General features: G+C 43.3%; 1 protein-coding gene across 1 annotated transcript in view; it reads left to right on the forward strand.

Moving 5' to 3' along the window:
• Positions 1–26,804, forward strand: part of LOC130117535 (protein MTSS 1-like) — a 98,997-nt gene that overhangs the window by 48,142 nt on the left and 24,051 nt on the right. The window contains exons 4-6 of the mRNA XM_056285637.1: positions 23,290–23,374; positions 24,745–24,836; positions 25,098–25,172. Of these exons, the coding sequence (XP_056141612.1) occupies positions 23,290–23,374; positions 24,745–24,836; positions 25,098–25,172 (252 nt within the window). The remainder of the gene's footprint in view (positions 1–23,289; positions 23,375–24,744; positions 24,837–25,097; positions 25,173–26,804) is intronic.

A 26,804-nucleotide genomic window follows, 5' to 3' on the forward strand; every position in this document is an offset into this window, starting at 1 on the left:
TGGTTTGGCAACCTGACTGCTCAGGACTACAGACTGCTTCAAAGGACTGTAAAGACAGCAGCAAAAATCGCTGACATGGAACTACCACAATTTCATAGTATTTACACCACTCGCTGCAAAAGGAAAGCCTAATACATAATTAAGGACACCAGCCACCCCGCTTATGTTCTGTTCTCACTCCTTCCATCTAAAAAAGGTTACCGGAGCATCAAATCACGCACCGCCCTTCTCAGTAACAGTTTCTTCCACAAGCAGTCAGGTTGCTGAACAGCGGACACACCCATATGCACCTTACATTGTTGTGTTATCGAGTACTTTTCTATATTGTGTATATAATGTATGAATGCTTTGTACAGTCTATGTAGGTCTGTAGTTTTTTTGGGGGGTTTTTTGGGGGGGGGCGTCCTTTGTGTCATTTGTCCTTGTGTCAAGGCACAGAGAGTCCGAGCACAAGAATTTAATTGTAGTCGAATACACATGATAATAAAGTTGAACTTGAACTTCTTGTTCAGGGTTTTTCTTATCATGGACACATGAATAGAGACTTCAGCAAGTTCTAGAAATTTCTGCAGGTGTTTTGCTGTTACCCTTGGTTTCTTTTTCATCTCCTTCAGTGATGCACATCGTTTTCTTGGTGTTGTCATTGCAGGTTGCCCACTCCTAGTGAGAGTAGCAACAGTACTGACTTTCCTCCATTTGTAGACAGTTTGTCTTGCTGTGGATTGATAACCACCCAGCTCACCAACTCTTTCTTGCAACTATATAGTCTCATCATTCTTCCTCCTTCTATATATGACCTTCACTGTTATCAAGAAATGGTTGTTGATACACAGTTGAAAAGAACAAATTATTTATTACATTGGTCCAATGTTGTGCAACCAGGTATTGTCCAGATCCACTAATATGTTGGTTTCTGTTCAACCCAAACCCTACGCAGTCTTGAGTTCTTTATTAAGTTCCCTGCTCTCTGGATCAGGGTGTGCTCATAACTGAAATCAGCTGATGGAGCGTTTGCTGTCAATGACACATGAGTCGGAGACCAAAACATCTTTACTTCCCCCCTTTCTGTCTTTTTATTGTTTTCTACACACCTGAACTTCAAAACTTTTCAATGTGCTTTTCCATGTTTAAAAGAAATGGTTGTAGGTGGTCCCTACTTGAACATTTTCTCAATTCTTCATCTGCACAAATGTTTGAAGTCTTGGCTTTCTTTATATATTGACCATATTTTCTCCATTCTCTTTTAAATTTGTGTTTACTGGGCGTGTATGTAGATTTCTCTCCTACTGACGCACAGCTCAACGATGACTCAGGCCTGTAGGTCATAACAATGATTCCTGTCTTTGCTGTCTTCACATTATACTTACTTCAAGTAGTTTCAGTCTAACCTGAATGTCAGTGTGACACAGGTTATGGTTCCCTCCTCCTCTTCTTTACATTTGAAGTACCTTTGCTCTGTTCACACTGTCACTGCCTCCCTGCTTTACATAAAAGGCGGACGTGACTCAGACATCAGTATGTTGCAATTCTCCTGCCTGTCCTCATTTCCACACAGAAAATGCCACCTTCTGCCCTTTTTGCTGTCAATGATTTACTGTGACATTTGACTTCTTGTTCTTTCTGATCTTAGGCAGACATTACTCAGGTCTGTTCTCTTGGCCGTGAAATATCCGTTAAAAGATTTAGCATAACGCTTTTAAGAAGTTATATTGGCCTTACTGAGCTTTAAGGTCTTGCTGTTATAAGATGGCTCAGTAACTTTTTTTTAAACTTTTTTTTGGGATCCCCCCCCCCCTTTCTCCCTAATTGTACTGTCCAATTACCCCACTCTCCCGAGCCGTCCCGGTTGTTACCCCACCCCCTCTGCCGATCCGGGGAGGGCTGCAGACTACCACATGCCTCCTCCGGTACACGTGGAGTCACCAGCTGCTTCTTTTCACCTGACAGTGAGGAGTTTTGCCAGGGAGACGTAGCACATGGGAGGATCACGCTATTCCCCCCAGTTCCCCCTTCCCCCTGAACAGGCGCCCGACTGACCAGAGGAGGCGCTAGTGCAGCGACCAGGACACATACCCACATCCGGCTTCCCACCCGCAGACACGATCCCCGTGTTGGTAGGCAACGGAATAGACCATCACACTACCCGGACGCCCCCAGGTGGCTCAGTAACGTGACTAAAGTAGTGCTACTTTGGTGCCATTACCACTGCTTCTCAGTTCCACATACCCCAAAAAGGAACAGCCATTGTTTTAATGACCTCTAAAAAAACAAACAAACAAAAAAAGAATGAATGTGGCTCATTGGTAGTGCCCCTAATAATCTTGTCTGTTGATCTGTCCCTCTATAGAATGTGTGTCAGACAGTTGAAGATTAGAGAAAAGTGGGACACCAAAGCCCAGAAAAGACAGAGTGGGCTCTAAGGGAATTCATTTTCTCTGCCCTCTTGTGTGTGTATGTTTTGTGTATGCCTGCACACCCAATTGCATTTGTGCGTGTGTTTGCATGTGCCAATTGGTGTGTGTGTGTCTATGCACGCAGAGCCTTGTGTGTGTAACCCTGATTTGCGAGGCCATCTGATGGGTGGTCGTGTCTTAACAGATGAGGTGAGACTAAGCTGGCCCTGTCCACACACACACACACACACACACACACACACACACACACACACACACACACACACACACACACACACACACACAGGAGAGCAGTGGTGTGTATAATCAGTGAGATTTGGGGCAGGGGATGCTAGGTTGGCGATTGGTACTGAGGGTATTAAATACCACACATGAACAGGAGCTCTGGCAAAACAGCCATCGTTTCCCCCAGAATCTTTTTGTAGGAGCCGGCAAAAGGAGTGATGTTCATTCTAGACTGTTAGATATACACACATAAAAAAGAGCAATTATCTGTCTCTCAAATTAGACCTAATCATGCTGTGGCCAGGCATGACTCATGATCAAATTCAATTCAATTCAATTCAATTCAATTCAATTTTATTTGTATAGCCCAATATCACAAATTACAAATTTGCCTCAGTGGGCTTAACAGCAACACAACATCCTGTCCTTAGACCTATGTTAACTGTCCTGTTTATTGGAAATGTCAGGGTAAGAGACAGTGACCTATGCAAAGACTTGAGCTATTTCTCAGAAAGAGGAGTGCTATCTGCTGCCAAAATTCATGAACTTAGTCAGTTAAAAGTATAGATTTGTCAAGGTTTTAGAAAGTTAATAATGCATTTTTTTTGGCATGAAATTATTGAGTATGATACTTTTCTAGCTCTCTGTGAACTCCCATGTTATGTTCTGACCCCTCACTGAACTGGCCAAATGCTTAATAACTGGATTAACCCATGCACCATGTAACAGCATGATAGAAAATATGTACAGAGATCAGAGAGAGTGAGCAGAGAGCTAAGCCAATCCACAAAGGAACCAGAGAGAGAGAACTAAAACAAAACCGAGATTAGAGGAGAAGGAGTGGCTATTTTACAGAAAAAAAGGGACGAGGACTTTTTTTTTTCTTTGACCTACATATGTGCTGTAATCCAGAGCTGATGCCAGCATCTGTTGCTGCAATCCAGCATTGTAACAGTACAGTAAGCTATTTACAGTTGGCACAAATTAGCCTATCAACTCTGCCTGGAGACCGTCAACTAGCAGGAGAATTCTGCCTAGAGACCAGCCTCATACTGCACTGCTGCAATCCTGCTGTGCATAATATCACATGTGTGTGGATCTCCAGGCAGAAGTTGCATGCTGATTAATTTCTCTGACCTGAATATTTTCTTCATTGAACTCCACCGGCTATGTCTAGCTTTTAATTTGTCGCAAGTCAAGACCTCAAGTCCACTTGTGATGCATCGCCTGGGAATAATCTTGACGAAAAGGCTCTAAAGTTTAGATCAGCGGTCGGGAACCTATGGCTCGCGAGCCATATATGGCTCTTCCGGTGACGGCATATGGCTCCCAGACAATTTTGAGTTGAAAAAAAATTTTTTTTCAAAAAAATCAGTTTGGAACTGATTTTAAAATACTTGTGATATTTCTTAATAATACTGTGTCATTTTAAAGTAAACAGAAATTAGTTTTGAAGATAAATTTCACGGGTCACGGGTCACCCGTGGGTCGGTTCGGGAACCAATGGCTCGCGAGCATGTCCGGGTCATTGTAAAGGTGAAGAAATCAATTTTATCAGATAGCCAACTAGTTTATCCGCTTCAACCCTTGTAACGGAAAAGATGGCGAAAAGAAAAAAAGACGATGATTACCGTGCATTCCAGGCTGCGTGGACAGAGGAATTTGCATTTGTGGAGAGAGCAGGATCTGCGGTATGTCTAATATGCAATGATAAAATTGCATCGATGAAACGGTCAAATATAAAGCGGCACTTCGATACGCACCATGCTTCATTTGCATCGAAATATCCAGCGGGAGACGGCAGGAAAAGGGCATGCGAGGAGCTACAGCGGAGAGTGCAGACGAGTCAGCAGCAACTACGTGTGTGGACCAAGCAAGGTGACGGGAATTCCGCTAGCTTTGCGGGGGCTTTGGCAATAGTAAGGAATGGAAAGTCATTCACAGATGGCGAGTATGCCAAAACATTCATGCTTGATGTGGCCAATGAACTGTTTGATGACTTCCCAAATAAAGACAAGATAATCAAACGAATAAAAGACATGCCCCTGTCAGCAAGAATTGTGCACGATCGTAGCATCATGATGGCAAATCAAGTCGAGGAAACACAAATTAAGGACATAAACGCCGGGACATACTTTTCTCTCGCGTTAGATGAGTCAACAGACGTTAGCCATCTATCTCAGTGCAGTATCATTGCCAGGTATGCTGCAGGTGACACACTGCGTGAGGAAAGCTTGGCTGTTTTGCCAATGAAAGGGACAAGAGGAGAGGATTTATTCACGTCTTTCATGGAGTTTGCTAAAGAAAAAAAACTACCGATGGATAAACTTATTTCTGTCTGTACTGAAGGTGCACCCTGTATGTTGGGGAAGAACAAAGGATTTGTAGCGCTTCTCCGTGAACATGAAAAGAGAGCCATCCTAAGTTTTCATTGCATCCTGCACCAGGAGGCGCTTTGCGCTCAGACGTGTGGCCAGGAGCTCGGTGAGGTGATGTCTCTGGTCATTCGAGTGGTCAACTTTATTGTTGCCCGAGCTTTAAATGATCGCCAGTTTAAAGCTCTGTTAGAAGAAGTTGGGAATCATTATCCCGGTCTGCTTTTACACAGCAACGTGCGTTGGTTGTCAAGGGGGAAGGTGCTCAGCCGTTTTGCAGCTTGCCTGAGTGAAATCCGGACTTTTCTTGAAATGAAAGGCGTCAAGCATCCTGAGCTAGACAACACTGACTGGCTCCTGCAGTTTCACTATCTCGTGGACATAACTGGCCATCTGAACCAGCTCAATGTGAAAATGCAAGGTATTGGAAATACAATCTCATCCCTTCAACAAGCAGTGTTTGCATTTGAAAGCAAGCTGGAAGTCTTTCTCAGGGACATTGAAACAGGTCGTCTTCTGCACTTTGAAAGACTGCAACAATTTAGAGATGCATGCTTAGCAAGTGACTCCACTCAACATCTGGATCTCCAGCAGCTAGCTGGCTTTACGTTCAATCTCCTGCAGTCATTCAAAGCACGTTTTGGAGAATTTCGTGCGCGCACTGGTCTTTTCAAGTTCATCACTCATCCACATGAGTGTGCAGTGGACAAAATCGACCTGACATGCATCCCCGGGGTCTCTATCGGAGACATTGAGCTGGAAGTTGCTGACCTGAAGGCATCAGACATGTGGACGAGTAAGTTCAAGTCACTTAATGGAGAGTTGGAAAGTCTTGCGCGACAGCGAGCAGAGCTGGCGAGGGAACACAAGTGGACAGAAATTAAAAATCTTCAACCTGAAGACCAGCTGATTCTTAAAACTTGGAACGAGCTTCCTGTGACATATCACACAATGCAGCGTGTGAGTATTGCCGTATTGACCATGTTTGGCTCTACATATGCATGTGAACAGTCTTTCTCGCATATGAGGAACATTAAGACCAACCTACGCTCACGTTTAACTGATGGAAGCCTCAACGCCTGCATGAAGCTCAACCTCACCACGTATGAACCAGACTACAAGGCCATCAGCAAAACCATGCAGCACCAGAAGTCGCATTAAAAGTAAGACATATTTAATTTATTATACGTTAAAAATACTATATGGCTCTCAATGAAATATATTTAGAAATATTTGGCTTTTATGGCTCTCCCAGTCAAAAAGGTTCCCGACCCCTGGTTTAGATGATTCAGAAGTTTGGAAAATATTGGTAAATACAGCCGCCCACTTGTCTGTGTTTGTTAATGAACCTTCGCCAAGTTTTCAACGTCACAGCCTGATGGGCTAATTTAAATTGTGATGGTCAGACAGGAGACACATAAAACCCAGAGAAGAAATTCTACATAGCAGTTTAACAGCTTTTCTGCTTTTTGCAAACCTCAATAAGTGTTCTTAATATGACATGCAAACTGTCATGTTAAGCTCAAGAAGGGCTACTGATGATTTGCATACTGTCATATTAAGCTCAGTAGGAGCTCTTAATATTACATAGTACTTGTGTTGGCATTCTTTTACCATGATAGGTTTTCTACCAAATACACAATAATAAAAGATTGAAAAATGGTGAATTCTGCACATGAAAGAACGTTCCCTTTCAAATGAGGCACTGGATGCGCAGCAAAGGTGGAGGATGGGGAATAATTTCGTCAGACCACTCAGAACAATATGACAAGAGAAAGGACAGTGGCATTTTATAAACAAGAGCAATCCATTCTTATCTAAATTGGTTCCTTCCTGATGCTTTAGAATCCATTCATACCCTGGCACTGCACAAGAAAGGGTGGGGGGGGGCAGGTGGGGACAAGTAAGACAGGGCGGCAAGGGAGAGCCAAGTGCTCTTTAAGGATTTGAATAAGAAACAGATATACAGATAGACAGATGGGTGCAGCATTCAACTAGCCTGCTGTGTTTATTCCAGCCTTGTGGCCTCTTTAGCATTCACTCTGCAGAACACAAAAAAAAAAAATCACTCTGCAGAACCACGCCGAGGTGGCACACTGACACATATGGGCTCTTTCAGATTGCTTTTTCTCCTCTCCTCTTACTTTTACCGTGTTTACCAGTACGTCTCTGTAAGAGGAGGGCAGACATGAGGGCTTTATAAGCCTCGATACTCTTCTCTTTTGCACTCCCTTCCTCCTTTCCCCACCATCCATCTCTCTGTGCGCTCCCTCTGTTTTACAGTAAGCACTGAGTAAACACTGTAAAATCTGCAAGGATGGCACACGGCATTCATTAGTATTCAGACTGCAGCACTGCAGTGGCATAGTGACACATAAACAGCCCACATCATTCCAAAACTTTCAAGGTTTTCATCTCAGTGTTTGGTGGATTATTTTCTATTGTTTTTTTTGTTTTTTTTTTTAACTGAAGGGCAATGGTTTGTTTTCACTTAAATGTCACTTCATATGTTAATGAGTAAACATTTGAACATTTGTTTTTAGTTATCTTTTAATTGACTTGTTATTACCATCTTCTCATGGCTTGTGTGTGTGTGTGTGTGTGTGTGTGTGTGTGTGTGTGTGTGTGTGTGTGTGTGTGCGTGTACTTCCTGAATTGTAATCAGTCAAATGATTGAACCAAAAGTAAATCAAACGTAGCAGTGCTGTTTTTGCTTGTTGGTTGGTGCCATAAATTAATCTCTGTCCTCATTCTCTCTTGTAATGGTGAGAAAGAAGAAGTGAGAGGAGCGAAGCTGGGGGAGAGCAGTTGTGGAAGCGGGAAGAGAGGGGTTGATGAGCTGGCGGTGACTATTCAGGGTTGGAAGAGCAAAAACGAAGTAAAGTGCATGGAAAGGGCGAGAGGAGAATAGAGGAGGGGAGGACAGATTGGCGGAGAGGATGGGAATGCAAGTCTGTATTAGTATTCAAGCTGCACTGCACTGCATTGCAGTGGCACACTGACACAAATACTGTTTACAGCTCGGCCTGGGAGGTTGCCCTTGCAGATTACAGATTATGGATAAATGCCTAGAATCATAATTGTTAACGTAAGTTGCTGCAAAACACTAAATAATGCAATAATGCAATCACTTTATCAGGTCATAATTTCACCCCAGAACAAGTTTCATCTGACACTTTCTAGCAGTTTCCCCCCCCATTTTTAAAGCAGTATGTGTGTGTGCATGCATGCGTGCATGTATAAATGCTTGTCTGTGATTGTGCCAATTGGTTGGCCCAATGCCAATATTCATGAATATTGTTGCTAAGCTACACATCCAGCTGTCATTCACTGTCTGTTCAGAGACAGACACTAAATCCTACAGACTGAGGTCATCCCGTTGCTTGAGCACACTGTGGTGTATACCATGCACTGTAGATATGAGTTTAAACCTGGATAATGACAACTGGTGGATGTGATCTCCTCTGTTTTGCTTCTGTCTTACATGTCAGTCTGAAGTTTGTATTTTTCGTACTTTCTGGATCAGAGGGCAACATGAGGTGTAACACAAAAAAAATATTTAAGACAGAGGCCGACATTGTTTCAGTAAAGATTTTATTGGCAAGTGATGAAGTCTTGAATGCTGCCTGCATAGATGTTCTCTCTTGAACTATACTCATAATGCAACGTTTGGGGAGGTACATCACTTTCAATTAGTTTTAGTATATGTAGGTACCAGTTCCACCTCTTCAAATTTGGTAACAATTTTACAGTGGTATTTGTTTTGATACCCTACTTGGGTCATTTCATAACACAATAGAATAAACTATCCACTGATTTACATTTGTACACACTATCAGCCTCATATGCAGGAAGAAGAAAAAATTCAATTTTCATCAAAAGAATGCAACCTTGGGCGTCTGGGTAGCATAGCGGTCTATTCCGTTGCCTACCAACGAACCATCCTGGTTCAAATCCCCATGTTGCCTCTGGCTTGGTCGGGCGTCCCTACAGACACAATTGGCCATGTCTGCAGGTGGGAAGCTGGATGTGGGTGTGTGTCCTGGTCACTGCACTAGCACCTCCTCTGGTTGGTCGGGGCGCCTGTTCAGGGGGGAGGGGGAACTGGGGGGAATATCGTGATCCTCCCATGTGCTGCATCCCCCTGGCAAAACTGATCGCTGTCAGGTGAGAAGGAGCGACTGGTGACTCCACATGTATCGGAGGAGGCATGTGGTAGTCTGCAGCCCTCCCCGGATCGGCAGAGGGGGTGGAGGCGGAGCAGAGATCAGGATGGCTCGGAAGAGTGGGGTAATTGGCTGGATACAATTGGGGAGAAAAGGGGGGAAATCCCCCCCCCCAAAAAAAACACAACCTTTTATAGTAGTCAGTTCAAAACTGATAGAGACAACATATTAGCTCCCTCAAGTATCATGGTTTAAGCTTCTTAGACTTGATGGACTGTTATGAAACTGTACAGGTATGAAAAAAGCACACTGTGTGTGTAATGAAGTCTTGTGCTTCCAGGCCATTTTAAAGCTGGACAGAAATTTAGATTTAGAAGATATTAAAAGTGCACAAGTATACACACACACACGCACAAACAGCTACTCTTTAGGTAAGATCCATCAGGGCCTGCAGTCGGGACAGTCTTGGTTTGTGTGTGTCAGCACTGGTCAGCAGTTCGATAGAGCGCACGCCTGTGTGAATTTGTAGGTCTGCCGATGGTCAGGTGTGTGTGTGTGTGTGTGTGTGTGTGTGTGTGTGTGTGTGTGTGTGTGTGTGTGTGTGTGTGTGTGTGCGTGTGTGTGTGCATGTCCCTGTATGGATGTGGGAAGACAGATTAGCTGACTGTCTGTCAGCAGCTGTTGATGGATGAAGAGTTGAGTTTGGTTTCCAAGGAGACACACCAAGTCCAATAACAGACTATACTAGTCCAGCCATTGACCTTGGACACCATAGAGAAATGTTAGCCATACATTTCTCTTCACCTGCCCCTTCCACTTAATGTCCGAATGAACAAACATGATTGATTGATTGATTGTTTGATTAGTTGGTTTGATCATTAGATATAGATAAATATTCATATTATAGGCGAGTCATTATTTGATTTGCAGAGGGGAAAAGTGGGGGTAAGAATAGTGATTGAACATGCATCAGTGAGTAAATCTACTGTCTTGTTTTTGTGTCTGGGCAATGTGGGTGGCTCCTTAATGACATGCCAACTGCTCAGCAGTGGCTTTGTCTGTGTGTGTGTGTGTGTGTGTGTGTGTGTCTGCACTGTCCTTCTGTCGATGTGCGTGTGCCTGTTTGTCTCTGTCATTTGTCACACCAGCAGGCATCAATGGAATGTAAACCAGATCGGTTGTCTTTCTGTAGCATGATTCACAATGGAGACCATACTGATTCACTGCAATATTACTATAAAGCTTTCCAGTCTCTAGTCTCCCGTTGATATGATTGTAATGTGACAAATAGATGTTTTTACCAAGACAGTTTACCATGCATTTGCTCTGTTTAAATGTACAGTCCTTAAAATTTACATCCATTTGAATATCCCTTTTTTTATCTCTGGCATTTTTAAGACGATAGCTAATCTATGAACAGACAATCCAGGAACATGCTCACTTTTAATGCTCACTGTTGTTGGAACACTCCAGATTCCACAGATCTATTTGAGATTAAACTGTGTCCGTGGGTGTCGGTGTGTTCAAGGATAATGACAATCTTCAGCATCGTAGCTTTTAGTTTCCCCTTAAGCTACCAAAAGGCAAAAGGAGACAATAGGCGAGACTGGAGCCTTCGCTGTGTATGATTGTGAACAGGTGTGTACCCCCACTGGACTGCCAGTACGCGTCTAGGAAAGCTACTGGGTGTGCACATAACTACTTGTGTTTTTGTGCCTCTGTTAACCCAGTATTTTTTTTAGCTCTTTAATTACCTTGTAAGCAGATTGCCTTGCCCCTATCCAGCTGTGTGTGTGTGTGTGTGTCCCCAGCCGTACAGTTCCCAGTCTCTTATCAGTGTAACCACTAGTTCTCGGGTTAATAAGAGGGACCATCTGGTGACCATACACCGTGCAGGGTTAGCAGGCCAGACCATCTGAATCAAATGTTAACGCTGCTTGGGCCAGTATCTCCATGTCTCACCTTTTTTTTCCCTCACTTATCCTTGTCTACCTTCTCTTCTCCCCTTCTCTCCACCTCATAATTTATTCCTTAACTTACTCCATACCTCTGAGTCTCCTTCCACCACCCACCACCCCCACGACCTCCTTGTTCTCTGTAATGACAAGGCACTATCTCATTAAGGAGTGAGTCCAATGGTTGCAGCTTTGAAATGGTGAAGTCTATGGACTGGATGAGAATACCAGAAGGCATATTTTAGGATGGATACCAGGATGGATGCTATTCTGGCTTCTCTCTCTCTCTCTCTCTCTCTCTCTCTCTCTCTCTCTCTCTCTCTCTCTCTCTCTCTCTCTCTCTCTTGCGAACGCGCTCTCTCTCTCTCTCTCTCTCTCTCTCTCTCTCTCTCTCTCTCTCTCTCTCTCTCTCTCTCTCTCTCCCTCTTCCTCTCCCCTCTCATTTAATTTTTTCCTCCTCCCCATCTCTCTTTCCCTGCCCCACTTTACTTTACTTTCCCCCCATTTCTCTTCTCTTTCTGCTTCTCTCTCTTCCCACCTCCTTTTTTTTTTCCTCCCTCCCTGTACCTCTCTCTCACTCTAATGACTAACTGAGATCTGTGGAGAGATGCAGACCCTCCTAGCTCAAATGATTAGCAGATGCTGTCCGGAGTGGGCTTACCGGAAATAAACCACTGATCTTATTTTTAGAAAAGCCACACCATGTTAACTGCATCTCTACCAGTAATATTCAGATTCCAGTGTTTGGCCTCAAAACAGATGAGGGCCTATCAAAGACATGACCGGATAGGTGGGAGAGGACTGCAGGGGGTAGGATGGGTCATTTAATAGTAAATGTGCAGTGGCACATAAAGATGTTATGTAATGTTTGTGATACAATAGTTAAGGATCAGAGTTCGATCATAAGCCTGTTACTGGCGGGCATGTGCATGACATGCTTTTTTTTAAGTTGGATGAGAAAATGTACTCAAATTGGGTCCTAAGTTGGACTGTCTAGTTATTAGGATGTGAGGAAGGACAAGATACAAAACATATTTCTTTTCAGAACTGTAAAAAAGGAAGTTGCCTCCAGTAAATCCAAGGCACATTGTAGTTTCTTTTAAAAAGCCTTTATTTTTTTACATGGCAAAATGTAAAAAATGACCAATGCACTGAGACTTGCTGGGGTCTTCATCAGGGTGCTATAACTATTTAGTTATGGTTAGGTGAACTGGAAAGCACCACCACATGCCCCGGTCAACTCGCGTGGTTTGCCCCGTGTCTCCCCCGCTTTTCCTGTTCTCTTCTCTTTCACTAGAATGGTTTCTATTGCCCCCTTTGAAAAATAGCTTTAAAGGTGGAATGATGGTCACCATTTGTAAAGTAAAATTGTTGTGAGCTGTGATTTCATCAATATAGCCTTGAGGGATGGGGGCATCCATTGCATCACAGCCATCTCGCAATGTGGAAAATCTTGTAATGTTTCATTAGCATCTGCAAACACTATTAAGGTGTGCGGATCACACCCCCTACCACATATTGACATAGCCTTGGTCGGCAAACTGTGGCACTGAAGAATATGGAATGTTATCTATTTAAAAATAGATGTGTTGACTCTTCACAGGTGAAAGGTAGAAGTTAAGGGTGGCCCATATCAGACTGCTTGCGTAATGCAAGCTTTCTGTCATCCTAACACCTTATTGACAGTGTCACCTAATCTCCTATTGCCTGTATCACTTTCTCGTAGCAGCCTGAAATATAATCCTGTTACACAAATCAGTACAATAGCCTTTGGAAATGGCTACACGTAAATTTTAGTGTCATGAGAAAAAATGTCTTGCATTGCTGGTCTAATAACCAAGCTAGCAGTTTTGAGAAAGATAGGCTAAGCATAAATGCATATTATTGCGTTATAAATACCTGTTGGAGTTGCTTCCTTTACTGTAAATTGTGCTGGTGGCAATAATACTAATGCAGTGATTAAACTAACCCACATGAGTTACTGAGAGGTTTTTTTTGGGGGGGGCGGTTCCCCCCTTTTTTCTCCCCAATTGTACCCGTCCAGTTACCCCACTCATCCCAATCACTGCTTCACCCCCTCTGCCGATCCAGGGAGGGCTGCAGACTACCACATGCCTCCTCCGATATATGTAGAGTTGCCAGCCGCTTGTTTTCACCTGACAATGAGGGGTTTCACCAGGGGGACATAGCGCATGGGAGGATCATGCTATTCCCCCCAGTTCCCCATCCCCCGCCCCCAACAGGCGCCCCGATCAACCAGAGGAGACGCTAGTGCAGAGCGACCAGGACACATACCCACATCCGGCTTCCCACCCGCAGACACGGCCAATTGTGTCTGTAGGGATGCCCAACTAAGCCAGAGGTAACACAGGGATTCAAACTGGCGATCCCCATCTTGGTAGGCAACAGACTAGACCGCTACACTACCCAGACGCCCCCCACTGTGTGATTCTTATGCCCCTTTTCCACTACATGGTACCGACTCGACTCAACTCGCTTCTTGTTTTCCATTACCGTAACAATACCCCCTCAGTGTAGCTGGTCTGCATTGATTTTGGTACCCGCTCCAGTTTCTTTGGAACCTCGACAGAGGTGGTATCAGAAAAGTGATATCAGTTACGAAAATGTCGGTACTTTCCAGTAATGGAAAACGAAACGAGTCGAGTCAAGTTGAGCTGGTACCATGTAGTCGAAAAGGGGTGTAATACATCTAGGCTAAATTCCAAACATACTCTATTTTTTAAGTTATTAGACTCCCTTGTAAAATAGCAGATAAGCCTACACACACACACAAAACCCCTGTCAGTCGAGTGTGACATTCCAAAGGAGCCGTCCAGAGGGGTATTAAGGAGAGATGCACAGAATTGGCACCTAACTAGCAAATGGCCTTACATGTCCATATACACACACACGGAAAGCTGTCACCTCAGTCACAAATGTCTCTGGAGCCTTTATAAAAGTTGTCACTCTCACATCAGAGCACTTGTTCCCAACGAAAACGGAAACGCTACTGATGGTTGAATTTACCTTGCAGGAGTTTGGTGAACTTAGTACTACGGATACCAAACCTCCATACGGATCCATTTTCAACTTTGAATGTCACCTGTAGATGGGTTTCCATTAACCCGCTTAATGCGTAATTTGAAATTGTGAACTAAAAAACGAGTAATGGAAACACGTGGGTTTCGGAAAAACTCAAAATATTTCAAAAAAGTTTATACACTCGCATGAGGTGGCTTTTCCGATGATTTGACAGAGATGTTTCGCAAAATGGAAATGTTAACACATTTTTGCATTCAAGTCAAGGCAGCAGTTTGTAAAGAGCAATGGCTATGCACTTCTTGGTTGGGACTGGCTCCCTCGGGCATGATACGGCAGGCGCCACGAGGGGTCCTATTGCGTTGCATAACTCATCAAATGTTAAGCAGGTCATTCTGATGTTTTGGATCTCTGTAAAATCATTACAGACTATGACCTCCCATAAATCCCTGATACGTGGCCGCTGCCAGGTACTATAAGGGGTTTGCCTTTCCGTCATTGCATCACATGCCCTCATTGCCTATGATTATTAAACACTACCACGGCTATTGCAGTACCTGCAATTGAAATCACCGTGCCGACACTTACCAGGTCTTGGACATCCGTCGCCATATCGCGAGAGGAGAAAACCCAGCTTTAATTGCATAACCACTCAATGGAAACACAGACCATTCTCAATTGTGTTTTGATGACCTTTTTTTAAAATTGCTTATATTTTGTGCAAAACTGCAATGGGAACCCGCCTAGTAAGAGAATAAGATTGTAAAATGATCTCTAATTATTGTCAGGCAATCTAGTGTCTTTCCCAATATTTTAAACTGCCTACTTGGAACATCATATCATCACTGAATCCTCCATCTTTTAGTTTCCCTAGAACACCAAATCCTCTCTTTTTTTCTCCGTCGCTGCTTGAGAGTTACTGTTTTCTCTGGCCAACACACTTAATGCCAAATAATGTACCTGAAGGCACGTGTGCAAGTTGGACTGGTAAACTGTTGGTGGTGCAGGAGTAATCACAGGCCATGTAAACAATCACGTCACACATAGCAGCTTTGTACTGACAGCCAACTATGTCACTTCCCATACACAACTGCAATTGGGTTTGTGAGTGAGACAAACATGCACGTTTGGCAGCAACTGGAGCTGCCCATTGGAGCTATTTCCATCCCGGGGTCACTGGGTGTTAGACTGGAAGGCATCTAGTTCTGTGTTAGCAGACACTGAGCACAGTGGAACAACTCTCAGCAGTTACTCAGGGAGACCCTGTAATGTAGCGTACACCTGATGGGTCTATTTAAATGTGCTTTTGGCCCGTTATCTCAGTTGCTTTAAAACCTTTAGGTCATTATGCCGGTACTTGAGATTTCTGTCGTAAGCAATATGTTAACAATACTAGCTCTCTCTGTGTGTGTGTGTGTGTGCTGTGTGTGTGTGTGTGTGTGTGTGTGTGTGTGTGTGTGTGTGTGTGAACACACATTTAACACCGGTGTGAATGGGGGAAAAAGTTCATGGCGGTGGGCATTGTTGTCTTTTTAGAATAGCAAGCATATGGGTTGTTTCTAGTTACACACACATGGGCAAGCTTATGAGGATTATGTAATGAACTTTGAGACAGAGAAGAACCATGATGGAAATAACTGTTGGCAAAACTGTGAATCTGTGAAACTTTATAATGCTGTGTAGGGCTCTATGAAATCCCATATTCCCTTTTTTTTTTGTGTTTTTGTTTTTTGTTTATTCATTCTTTCAGATTTTTGTCTTTAACCATTTTTGCTGGAAGAAAATTTGTGTAATCTACTACAATAATGGAAACAAAAGCAAAGTAGCTTTTATGTTGCCTTGTATGATGGTGGTTTCTTTAGCTTTTATTTCCCTCTAGCCTAGCAAACCCTTGTGTGTTTATTGACATGAGCCAGCTGTGACATGCACACTTGTATGCACAAAGACACAAGCGTAAGGAGAGCGAGGGGTGGTCTCAGGGAAAATTGCTTTAAATTCCTAGTATGTTACATTTTGTGATAATCCCTCCCGAATCTCCAAATTCCACACAATTCTGTGTTTATATCTGAAATTTGTTTTTATGTCTCCATTTCGTGATACCATCCATGTTTTCCACGTCATGGTAATCATTGGGCCCCTACATCAGGGAATCTGTGCCATTAAAACTCAAGTTATAGCTCCAGATATTTAAATTGCTCGTTATTGTGAACTTTTCTGTGTCCTGGCACAGAGCAATATCAGGCAGCTGTGTGCTATAGCCTGTCCTGTTGGGCTGTGCCTTTAATTGGATTGTGTGTGTACTTTAAAATGTGCATTATACTTTCTAAAGAGCATGACCTGTCCGTCACTTTCCAAGGAACTGTTGGGAACAGGTTTGTAATCCCGCCACATTACGGGAGACCAAGTCAAGACATGACACATGTAGATACACACATGCACACACACATGCACACGCACGCACACGTGCACACGCAGAGTTTCCACCATTACTGGCAGTCATGGCACAGTTATCTTAACTTTCTGTTGTGCGGAAGGGATAAAACTCTCTTGAACAAGGAGTACACAACATGGCCAAAGTTGAAGCGACTCCATAGCCGAATGGTTACAAGCCACGCCACATGCTCGCAACTATCGCCAGTTCGATTCCAGCCGGCGACCTTTGTTGCGTAACATACCCCTCTCTCTCCCACTTTTCCTGTCTGCCTCTTCACTATCAAATAAAGGTAAAAAATGCCCCCCCACCCAAAAAAAACATGATCAAAGTCATTGTGTTTGTTCTTATTTTGGTCAATACACAAGAGTTACTTAGATGCCTCTAGGTTTTGACACAGGGAACTTCTCTTGCCGATTTTCTGGAATTATGACTCCCACACATAACCACTTACCTAGAAAAATACCTCGAAACTATTGAAAGTGGTGGGTGGGTGTGTGTGTGTGTGTGTGTGTGTGTGTGTGTGTGTGTGTGTGTGTGTGTGTGTGTGTGTGTGTGTGTGTGTGTGTGTGTGTGTGTGTGTGTGTGTGTGTGTGTGTGTGTGTGTAAAGGGCTCCGGCGATACAGATATATCAAGTGATTGCAACATATACAAAGAAACAGAGGGAGAGAAACAAACATGAGAAGGCGGATAGAGAGAGCAGTCTGTCTTACTCTCTTAGGCTCACACCCGTGCATGTTTTTAGGTCTCCTCTGGTATGCCTCATATCAAATCCAGATATTTGGGTGGAGTGGAATGTAATCAGCTGAAACTAAACTATTCCCTCGACATCTCTAGCCTCAACTCTACAATTGCTTTCTTATGGGGACCATTACCAACACACACACACTCACTTATTGATGCTCTCGTTCTCTCTCTCGCTCGCTCTCTCTCTGTCTCTCTCTCTCTCTCTCTGTTTCTTTTATACACATTATGTAAAATCAAAATGGCTTCTATACCTTAGTGTGAAAGTGATGCTCCTCTGAACGACAATCCCCCCCCCCCCCGATTGGAGATAGAGGGCTCTTTTATGGATGGATAGATAGTTGCATGGATTCTTTCTCTTCATTCACCATACCACTGTGGGCTGTGGGGAGGGGTATTAAATGGGTTGTTATTGTTTTGTTTTTTTGTTTTGTTTTGTTTTTTGGGGGTTTCCAAAAGAGAGAGAGAGAGGGGCATTTATTGCATCTGTAAACCACACTCTCCGGAATAACAAGCAGTCGCAAGAGGGAGATGGATGGATGAATAAAATGAACGAAAGAATGAATGAGCATAGGATAGTGTTGTATGACAGAGAGGCCTTTTACGGCATGTACTAACCACACCCCCTGCAATAACAAGCTCTCTTAGTGATGGAGCAAGGGATTAATGAATGGATAGGAAGAACAAATAGAAGTAATGAATGGGTATCAGTTAGACTGAAGCTAAATCATCAACAACAGAAAAAAAGAAAAAAAGTAAGTTACCATAGAGAACAGTCTTACTTACCATCGCACTCCGCACACTCGGTGGCTGTAAGTTGTAATGCATCTACTCGTTCCTGCTGTAGTCTTTAGTGCTTCTGAGGTTGTGCAGTCAGAAGTATAGGGGACACACACTGTTCGAATACTTACATAACGTGCTTACTGTCTTTCTTTCTTTCTTTCTCCCTTTCTAGTTCTTGCTATTATGGCTCTTCTCTTCATCTTTTTTTTCAAGCCGAATGCTTCTCCACAATACAATACTGAACTAGAAACCTATAGACCTGGTTCACATAGTTAAGTGTATGCAGTAGAAACAAGGGAGGCATTTGCTGGAAAGTTGAATCAGTTCATCTGGACACAACGTTTAGTGGGAGAAACGTTTTGTCACTCATCTAAGTGACCTCTTCGGTCTCAACTGACTGCAGGACCAAAACCCAGCGATTGGTTTCATATGCACATTTCCATGACCAATTAACTAGAGTGTCAATGGCCATGTGTACTATTCACATAGGATTAGGGAATAGTTGTAATCACAGCATTGTATGATGGCTAAGAGTACATCTGTCACCATCTTACTTACATCTGTGATAGCAACTATGCCCCAATCCTCTGTGAATACTACACATGGCCATTGTAACTCTAGTTAATAGTCACCACCATTTGCATATGAAACTCATCGTTGGTTTCGGTTGTTATGCACTGTATTGTAACGCCTGATGTACGCATATGCATGAACATTGTCTAAACGTTGTGTCCAGATAAGCCGTTTCACCTTTCTGTTATTTCCTTACTTGGATTATTGAGTATGCATCAAGACAAGGGAGGCATTTAGTTACACTTCTCATACTTTATCCATATAGCGTGAATATAGTTTGAAGTTTGATTTATGTTAAAACGTCTGTACATTTATGAGTGTGTTTAATGTATGGACAATGATATACACACAGATGCTTGCCTACATACTTCGAACGTATCGCTCATCTGTGCCCTACAGGCCAGCATCATATTTACAAAACCGAATGACACAGAAATGGCCAAAGAAATCTGGAAAATGAAACAAAGTAAATAAATAAAAGAACAAAATAGGGTGCGAAAACCAATACATATCCAATTATAATTTTGTTTTGTGTGGTGTGTCCTAGCCACAGTTTGGTATTGTGTGATGTCATGACAGTAGATAGCCTGCTTGACCAATCAACACGGGCCAAGCAGCAACCACCGAGGCTTGAAGTTTATGTCAATATGGAAGTGGCTTAAGTTGCTTTTCCAACTTGGCCATTAGGTGGCTGGTTCCAGAAAACTTCCGTTCCAGTGTGAGTCACTGAGATAATTCCCAACTTTTACCTTCAAATACAAAGTCAACCGTTTTTTTATACAAAAAGTTTGGATGTCATCGTCCGGGTAGCGTGGCGGTCTACTCTGTTGCCTACCAACACAGGGATCACTGCTTCAAATCCCCATGCTAGCTCCAGCTTGGTCGGATTGGCCGTGTCTGCAGGTGGGAAGCCGGATGTGGATATGTGTCCTGGTTGCTGCACTAGCGCCTCCTCTGGTTGGTCGGGGTGTGTGTTAAGGGGGGAGGGGAACTGGGAGGAATAGCGTGATCCTCCCACGTGCTACGTCCCCCTGCTGAAACTCCTCACTGTCAGGTGAAAAGAAGCGGCTGGCGGCTCCACATGTATCAGAGGAGACGTGGTAGTCTGCAGCCCTCCCTGGATCGGCAGAGGGGGTGGAGCAGCGACCATGACAGCTCGGACGAGTGGGGTGATTGGCCGGATACAATTGGGGAGAAAAAGGGGGAAAACAATCCAAAAAAAAAAAAAAAAAAGATTTGGTGTCGATTGCTAATTTTGAGTCTGGCACGAGTCTGGTGAATCTTTTGAAAATGATTGTTCCATTAAAAAGGTATTAACGATCAAAGAAGTGGCATGTTGGGGGGAAGGTGTCTGCCTTGATTGACAGGTCTGTCAACCTGTCTGCCACCGAGGTCCCATCCCAGCTCCACACATGGTCCACCCCATTGCCCAAATTTTGGATTTTCTGGCTCCAACAACTGACAAGAAGTCAGCGAGCATAAAACCAAACTTTAGACGCCAATATGCCACACATTACATCCATTTTTGTTGTACATTGTATGGGTTATGCAACACAGCCTAGCCCTGGCAGAAATGATCAACAATCGCAGTTGAGATTTTGGAGTTGTCCATGGCAGCATCTCTGTGAGCCATGTCCCTTCTCTACACCACCGTGCAGAGATGTTTATGTGTACCTACACAGGAGCATGCGCTGGCCTTTAGGTGTGGGTGGTAGTGGGGAGTGTGTGTGTGTGTGTGGGGGGGGGTGACTCAACACAAGACCTCTGTTTTCAAATCCAGTGCATGCAGTCCCCACACCACACCGCTTTGGCACCAAACCTATGGCTCCATTTAACCTGCTGAAAGTGTAGGACAGAGACAAGGAAGCTATTTAGTTGTGTTGACTCGAACATATCCTTGCTCATTATCCGGGGGAATTCCCGGACATAGTGCGGTGGTTCTGTTCAGCTGCCTCAGCCCTCTCCAGCCGGGCCTGGCTAAACAAACTGTTGGGTATAGTAAGTCATTCCACCCGGGATATCCCCAAGAGGTCCTCAGGTGAAACCTGGAATCGGGAATGAACTTCTCTAAATCTAAGATATTATAAAGTCAAAGTTTTCATAGGAGTTAAAAATGTTTCATGAAGAGATTATTTGGGCAGCGTTTGTTCTTTTGAGTTTTATTTGACTGGTATTGTAACTCTTAGCTTGGAAGCCATTTTTAAACCAGCAGAGTTAGGTGTTTTTTACATTTCTGTTTCTTTAGGATTTTTTTTTATTATATGTGATAATCTATTTTTATATCTTACTATATGTAACTTTTGTGCTGCCTTGATGATCTAATTTCCCACAGTGATTAAAAAAGTCTCTAATAATGCCCATTTCATTCTGTACAATATGGTCTTTTACCCTGTTTTCCTTTTAAAGTTGATAATTTCTTTTTTGATAATAACTTTTTTGTATGTTGCGCTGGTCACATCCCTGCTCGGTAGTGTGTGGTAAGGGGCAGTGTTTGGCAAATTGGGGTTGTGGTTTAGGCGGTTTTGGCAGATCAAAGATCCTTCAAACTCCATGGGGTGGGTTGTAATGTTAGCAGGGCCCAAATCAGCCCCCTCTTTCCTTTGTCCTTTCTCCCTAGCCCTAGCCTCTGACAGTAAATGATGTGTGTGTGTGTGTGTGTGTGTGTGTGTGTGTGTGTGTGTGTGTGTGTGTGTGTGTGTGTGTGTGTGTGTGTGTGTGTGTGTGTGTGTGTGTGTGTGTGTGCATGCATATATGAGACAGTTTGGTTGTGATGATTTGACGTGAAGTGTGAATCCCCTCCAACAGAGCAATCCATTCTGCTGTCAGCACAGTTCTTGCTGCATGCAGAGACACACTTAGACACAGCTGTCACTCACACATGCGCACACACCCACACACACACACACACACACACACACACAGCATAGTATTGCTCTGTTTCTCATACACACATTGAACAGAATGTTAGTCTCGCTCTCTCTCTCTCTCTCTCTCTCTCTCTCTCTCTCTCTCTCTCCTCTCTCTCTCTCTCTCTCTCTCTCTCTCTTCTGTCTCTCTCCTCTCTCTCTCTCTCTCTCTCTCTCTCTCTCTCTCTCTCTCTCTCTCTCTCTCTCTCTCTCTCTCTCTCTCTCTCTCTCTCTCTCTCTCTCTCTCTCTCAGCAGTGTTTCAGTCCTGCAGGGAAACCGGCCAGTCATACTGAGCAGGCAAACAATACTTCTGTCAATCAACGTTGAGTGTCTGTGCTTAGCTACGTGGCCTGAGGCCCTCAAATGGACATCTAGTTAGCCTGTGTGTGACAACAGCCTCTAGCACATTCTCTAGGCTCCTTCCCCAGCTTCCAATTACTTCTGTTGAGACTCAACTTGTAGAGTTTGGGTGGGTGGGTGGGTGGGGGCGGGGGGGGGGTTGTGATTGCCAATCGCTGTCTGATATAACCATTTTTAGGGGTTTTTTTTTCCATTGAAGCCCTCCCTTTTCAAACAGATATGGGTTGACATGTCCACAGGCAGTGTTAATGTTTGACAAATGACAAAAAATGATGGTTTAAATTGGTTTGTCCAAGCCTAAAGCTGCCAGACAGAGAGGAAGTTCATATAACCGCCCCAGAGCGAAATATCAATGTTCAGCTCTTTAAGCATTTCCCTTTTTTGAAGCTTGCGAAGGGCTTGCTTCAGTCCAGTAGCAACGGTGGTTTACTGTATTTCAAATAATGCACATGCCGCTGAGTGGATTATTTCGAACCTTCCCTTGAAAGTGCCGCACCAGCTAAGTCAAATTCTGGTGTGGTAGTAAGTTAATTAAAGTCACCAGTCATCTCTCTTGTCTATTTCCAATCCGTGACCTCAGTGTCACACAGCACAAAGTTGAGACATGTTTGTTACACTCTGAACGACTGTGTGAAATCTCATGTTTGACCTCCAAGGTTTTTTTTTCCCCTCTCTCACCTCACCTTTAGCCTTCTCCCTCTGTTACAGTTGTCGCAATGTTAAGATGTAGTTTGAGGCATTGTTGCATGGGGATGTGTTGACTTCAACAAAGGTTCTCTCTGTCTCTCGTTGGCATTTTCTGTTGCCACAAAGTTGTAGTTGTAGTATCTTCCCTTGTTCTCTACAGTGACCTCATTTTCCCACTGTTATGGTATTGGAATATTTGGACTACAATGTAGACCATTCACTAACCTCAGCACATTTCTAATAGACCGTGAGAACTGAGTGCGCTGCTGCAGTGTCATGCTCCCTTGTGCTTTGCAGTATTGAACATAAGCAGTCTGTGATGGATGGATGGACTAAATTGATTAGTTTACCTTTTCAGTGTCCTACATTTTAAAGGCTTCTGTTTTCCACTGATTTCTGTTTGTTTACTTTCAAGTCCTATAACATATTGCTTACTTTGTGTGTGTATGTGTGTGTGTGTGTGTATATAGATATACTATATCCATCTATTATCTTAACCGCTTATCCTGCTCTCAGGGTCGCAGGGATGCTGGAGCCTGTTCCAGCAGTCATTAAAAAAAATCCTGATCACACTTTTTACTTGTGTTTCAGTTGTTTATTAACCTGTATTTGTGCTTTTTTATGTTTAGGTGGGACCAGAGATATTGGTTCAGCATTGACCAGGATGTGTATGAGACATCGCAGCATAGAGGCCAAACTCAAAGAGTTCTCCATGTAAGGAACACAACGTTTCCCTCTCCTCTCCTCTCCTCTCCTCTCCTCTCCTCTCCTCTCCTCTCCTCTCCTCTCCTCTCCTCTCCTCTCCTCTCCTCTCCTCTCCTCTCCTCTACTCTACTTTACTCTTAAGGACAGTTCCATCAACTAGTCTCTTTCAGTAACTTGTATGGAAGGTTATATTTACCACAGCAGTGGGATTTTGGAGCTTTGTTCATGAAGATCATATATTACGACATCACATGAATGGGTCAACACATGGTCTGAATGCGCTGCAACAGTAGTTGAATTAAAACCTATGTGTTCTTTTCAGTCTCACTTTCTCCATTGCTCTCATTTGTTCATATGGTCATTGCTGCTCAATACAATTACAATGTTTACCGGACCACGTCTAGATTTGTTTTTGAAGAAAATGTGAGAAGAATCTAATTTTTGTGCTCACGGCTCATGGCTTCATCAAGTGATAAAAGACACAGTTAAACGAGATATTTGCTAATAGCCAAAGTTAGGACTTTCGATGTGTGTATGTGGGCTCGTATTTCAAGTGAGACATTATAGATGTGTGTGTAGAATTTCAGTCAGCCAGACAAATCGTCTCTTTCTCAACATTCCATTGCAAGGAGGCAGCAGACACAGAAGCGCACACGCATGCACGCACACACACACACACACATACGCACAGGGAGCTGTCTAATTTCGGGTGGCATTTTGTGGAGATTCCTCATGGATCTCCATAGCAGGGTAGCATATGGGGGGGCTACGGTCACATAAGCACTCCTTGAGGAAATGTCTGCGGGTGGGAGAAGTCTAATTTTAGTCTCCTCCTCTAAGCCTGCAGCTGCCCACTTCTCACACTCGTAACCCATAAGACACACACTCTTAACACAGAGACACAAACACAAGCTCACGCACATAGGTCATTGAAAGTGGACACGGTTGGGTAATGGTTGACAGACATGACTCTACGCCAACATTTTTACTTTTTGGTACGCGATCACAGACGCTACACTTTGCCGCACTCTTTCTCTCTTCTGATAGTCCGTAAAAAAAGAAAATGACTTGACATGCCCGTGATTGACAGACGGGACTGTAAACTGAGCAGATAGACTAATCAGACCCAGTGATCTGTCTGTCTCGCCAGCAGTCTGATGGATGACTCGGTTAGAAGTGAGAAAAAGTAATAAACAGCATAGAGTGAGTCTGTATAAATGTATAACCCAAAAAAGTGAACAGTTTTTTTTTTTGTTCTTTTAACAGTCCCTCATTTTCTTTATTTGTGTGTAGAGTAGTGATGTAGTTCAGCAAATAGAGGATCGAGCCACTCCCAGCATTCATTTTTGTCTAACTCTGTTTTGTTACTGTGTCCCCAGGGCTTTTTTGGACTGTCTGATAAACCCTCTACAGGAACAGATGGAGGAGTGGAAGAGGGGAGTCAACACTTTGGACAAGGACCATGCTAAAGGTAGAACAACACACACACTCAATCTTTGTTAAAGGTCATGCAACATGAACATTTTGAATACAAACGGACAGTAGCGCCTATACTTCTGACAAGCAGCAGTGATGTTGTCAACCTTTTCAAATATATGCTCATGCGTGCGCGCGCACACATGCACATACACACACACACACACACAGAGTTGTACGCTGTTGTTTTAGTTATATCTTAAGACCAGGTTCCAGTTCAGTTTGTTGATCTTTTGACCTTGCCTGTCACATTCAGAGTACAAAAGAGCAAAGCAGGAGATCAAGAAGAAGTCCTCGGACACTCTGAAACTGCAGAAGAAAGCTAAGAAAGGTAAACAAACTCATCTTTCATCTTTAAAACAATTTATAAACAACTCACTTTCTCCAAATGTAAACTGAAGTGAATGCCCCCGCCAGGCGGTAGCCTGGAGAAGATTATGCATTTGATCACATGTGCGTGTGCATTTGTGTGACTGTCTGTCTGTCCGCAGCTTATCTCACAAACTACTGGACCTATCAGCCTAAAAATTTGTGTGCCAAGTTATGAGTGTATGATGAAGAACTTCGTGATTGCGGTGATTAAAAACCTTCGATGAACATTTGTTCTCACTATCAGCGCTGCCTCTGTCCATTCACTCTAGCTCGTTGGACCAATGCTGCTCTGCATCACTGCCCGATCTAAGTCAACCGTGCACATATGCAACTCACATCTACGTTTGAGTCAGATCAGGCAGCGACAGAAAAAAAACCAAAACATTATGTATTTGGGTATGAGCCTTGAGAGTAAACGAGAAGTCGATTGTATTTTGCAAGCCAGTGAATCATTTACTGCAGATCTCAGCACAGGAGAACTGGAGGAACACTGGATGAACCAAAAATAATTCGCCTTATTCACCTCGAAGTGCCATAGTCTCCAATGTTAAAATTCTGCTATAAAAATACAATTTCAAGAGTAGGGTTAATCACAGTCACAGCTGGAAATCATCTCAGTAGTTACAATAACACATTTCCCCTGGTTGAGCTATGTTTTCTTACCATTGTTTGCTTGCACTTGCAATTATTGACAGGGGAGTTTATATAAATTTCTATCAGTGGACATTTATTTATGTGAAACAGTGTTGAAGTACCACACGAAATACACAGACAGAATGAGGAACCAGGAGGTACTAGTGTTGCTTTGAACAGTCCCTTGTCAATCGACACCTAAACAATGTCTCTGTCGACATTTTGATATGTTTGAAAGTAATTTGAGTTCTCGTTTTGTTCAGTGCTAAATTTTTGAAAAAGTAGTGGTGCCCATTCAGGTGTAATCCCCCCTCCGACCACAATGTGGATTACAATGGCAGAGTGGCGCTGTTTGTCCGGTCGCGAAAAGAAGAACTTCTCTGTCTGTATGTATATATGTGGCTGTCCTTAGATTTTCTTGACATTTGCTCATCCAAACAACTTCACAGTCAACACTGCACTTCCTTGGGTCCTCAGCAATACACCCGCCCAGTGTGAAGTCGATCGGATGAGCGGTGGTCGAGAAAATCAAAGGACAAGACAGACAGAAAGCAAAGGACAGTTCGGCAGAGATTCCTTCCTTCCATTTTAGTTAAACTGCCAACGAATGTTGTACCTCCAGTCAACTTCAATATAAAATTGTGTTCTACACAAACCCTTCTTGATGCCATAATGAGCACATTGTTTCCCCCAGATTTTAATATCATTCATAGCTGGAAAGCCTTTATAAAAATAAAGAAATTCAATATGGTTACACAATAAAAAATGCATTTGACAAATGAGGGAACTCATGTTTTGAATGGCTTATGTAAGATGTTTTGCTTGTGTAACTGACATATCAAAACGACTGCAGTACATTGAACAAACTGTCTGGCAGAACATTGCAATGGAAGTCAGTCAAGCCATTAAGAGGATGGACACAGTCTTGATGTCCAAGTTATTGTTATTGTTTATAAGG

The sequence above is a fragment of the Lampris incognitus genome, chromosome 9 (genome assembly GCF_029633865.1).
Source record: "Lampris incognitus isolate fLamInc1 chromosome 9, fLamInc1.hap2, whole genome shotgun sequence".
In the NCBI taxonomy this organism is placed as follows: domain Eukaryota; kingdom Metazoa; phylum Chordata; class Actinopteri; order Lampriformes; family Lampridae; genus Lampris; species Lampris incognitus.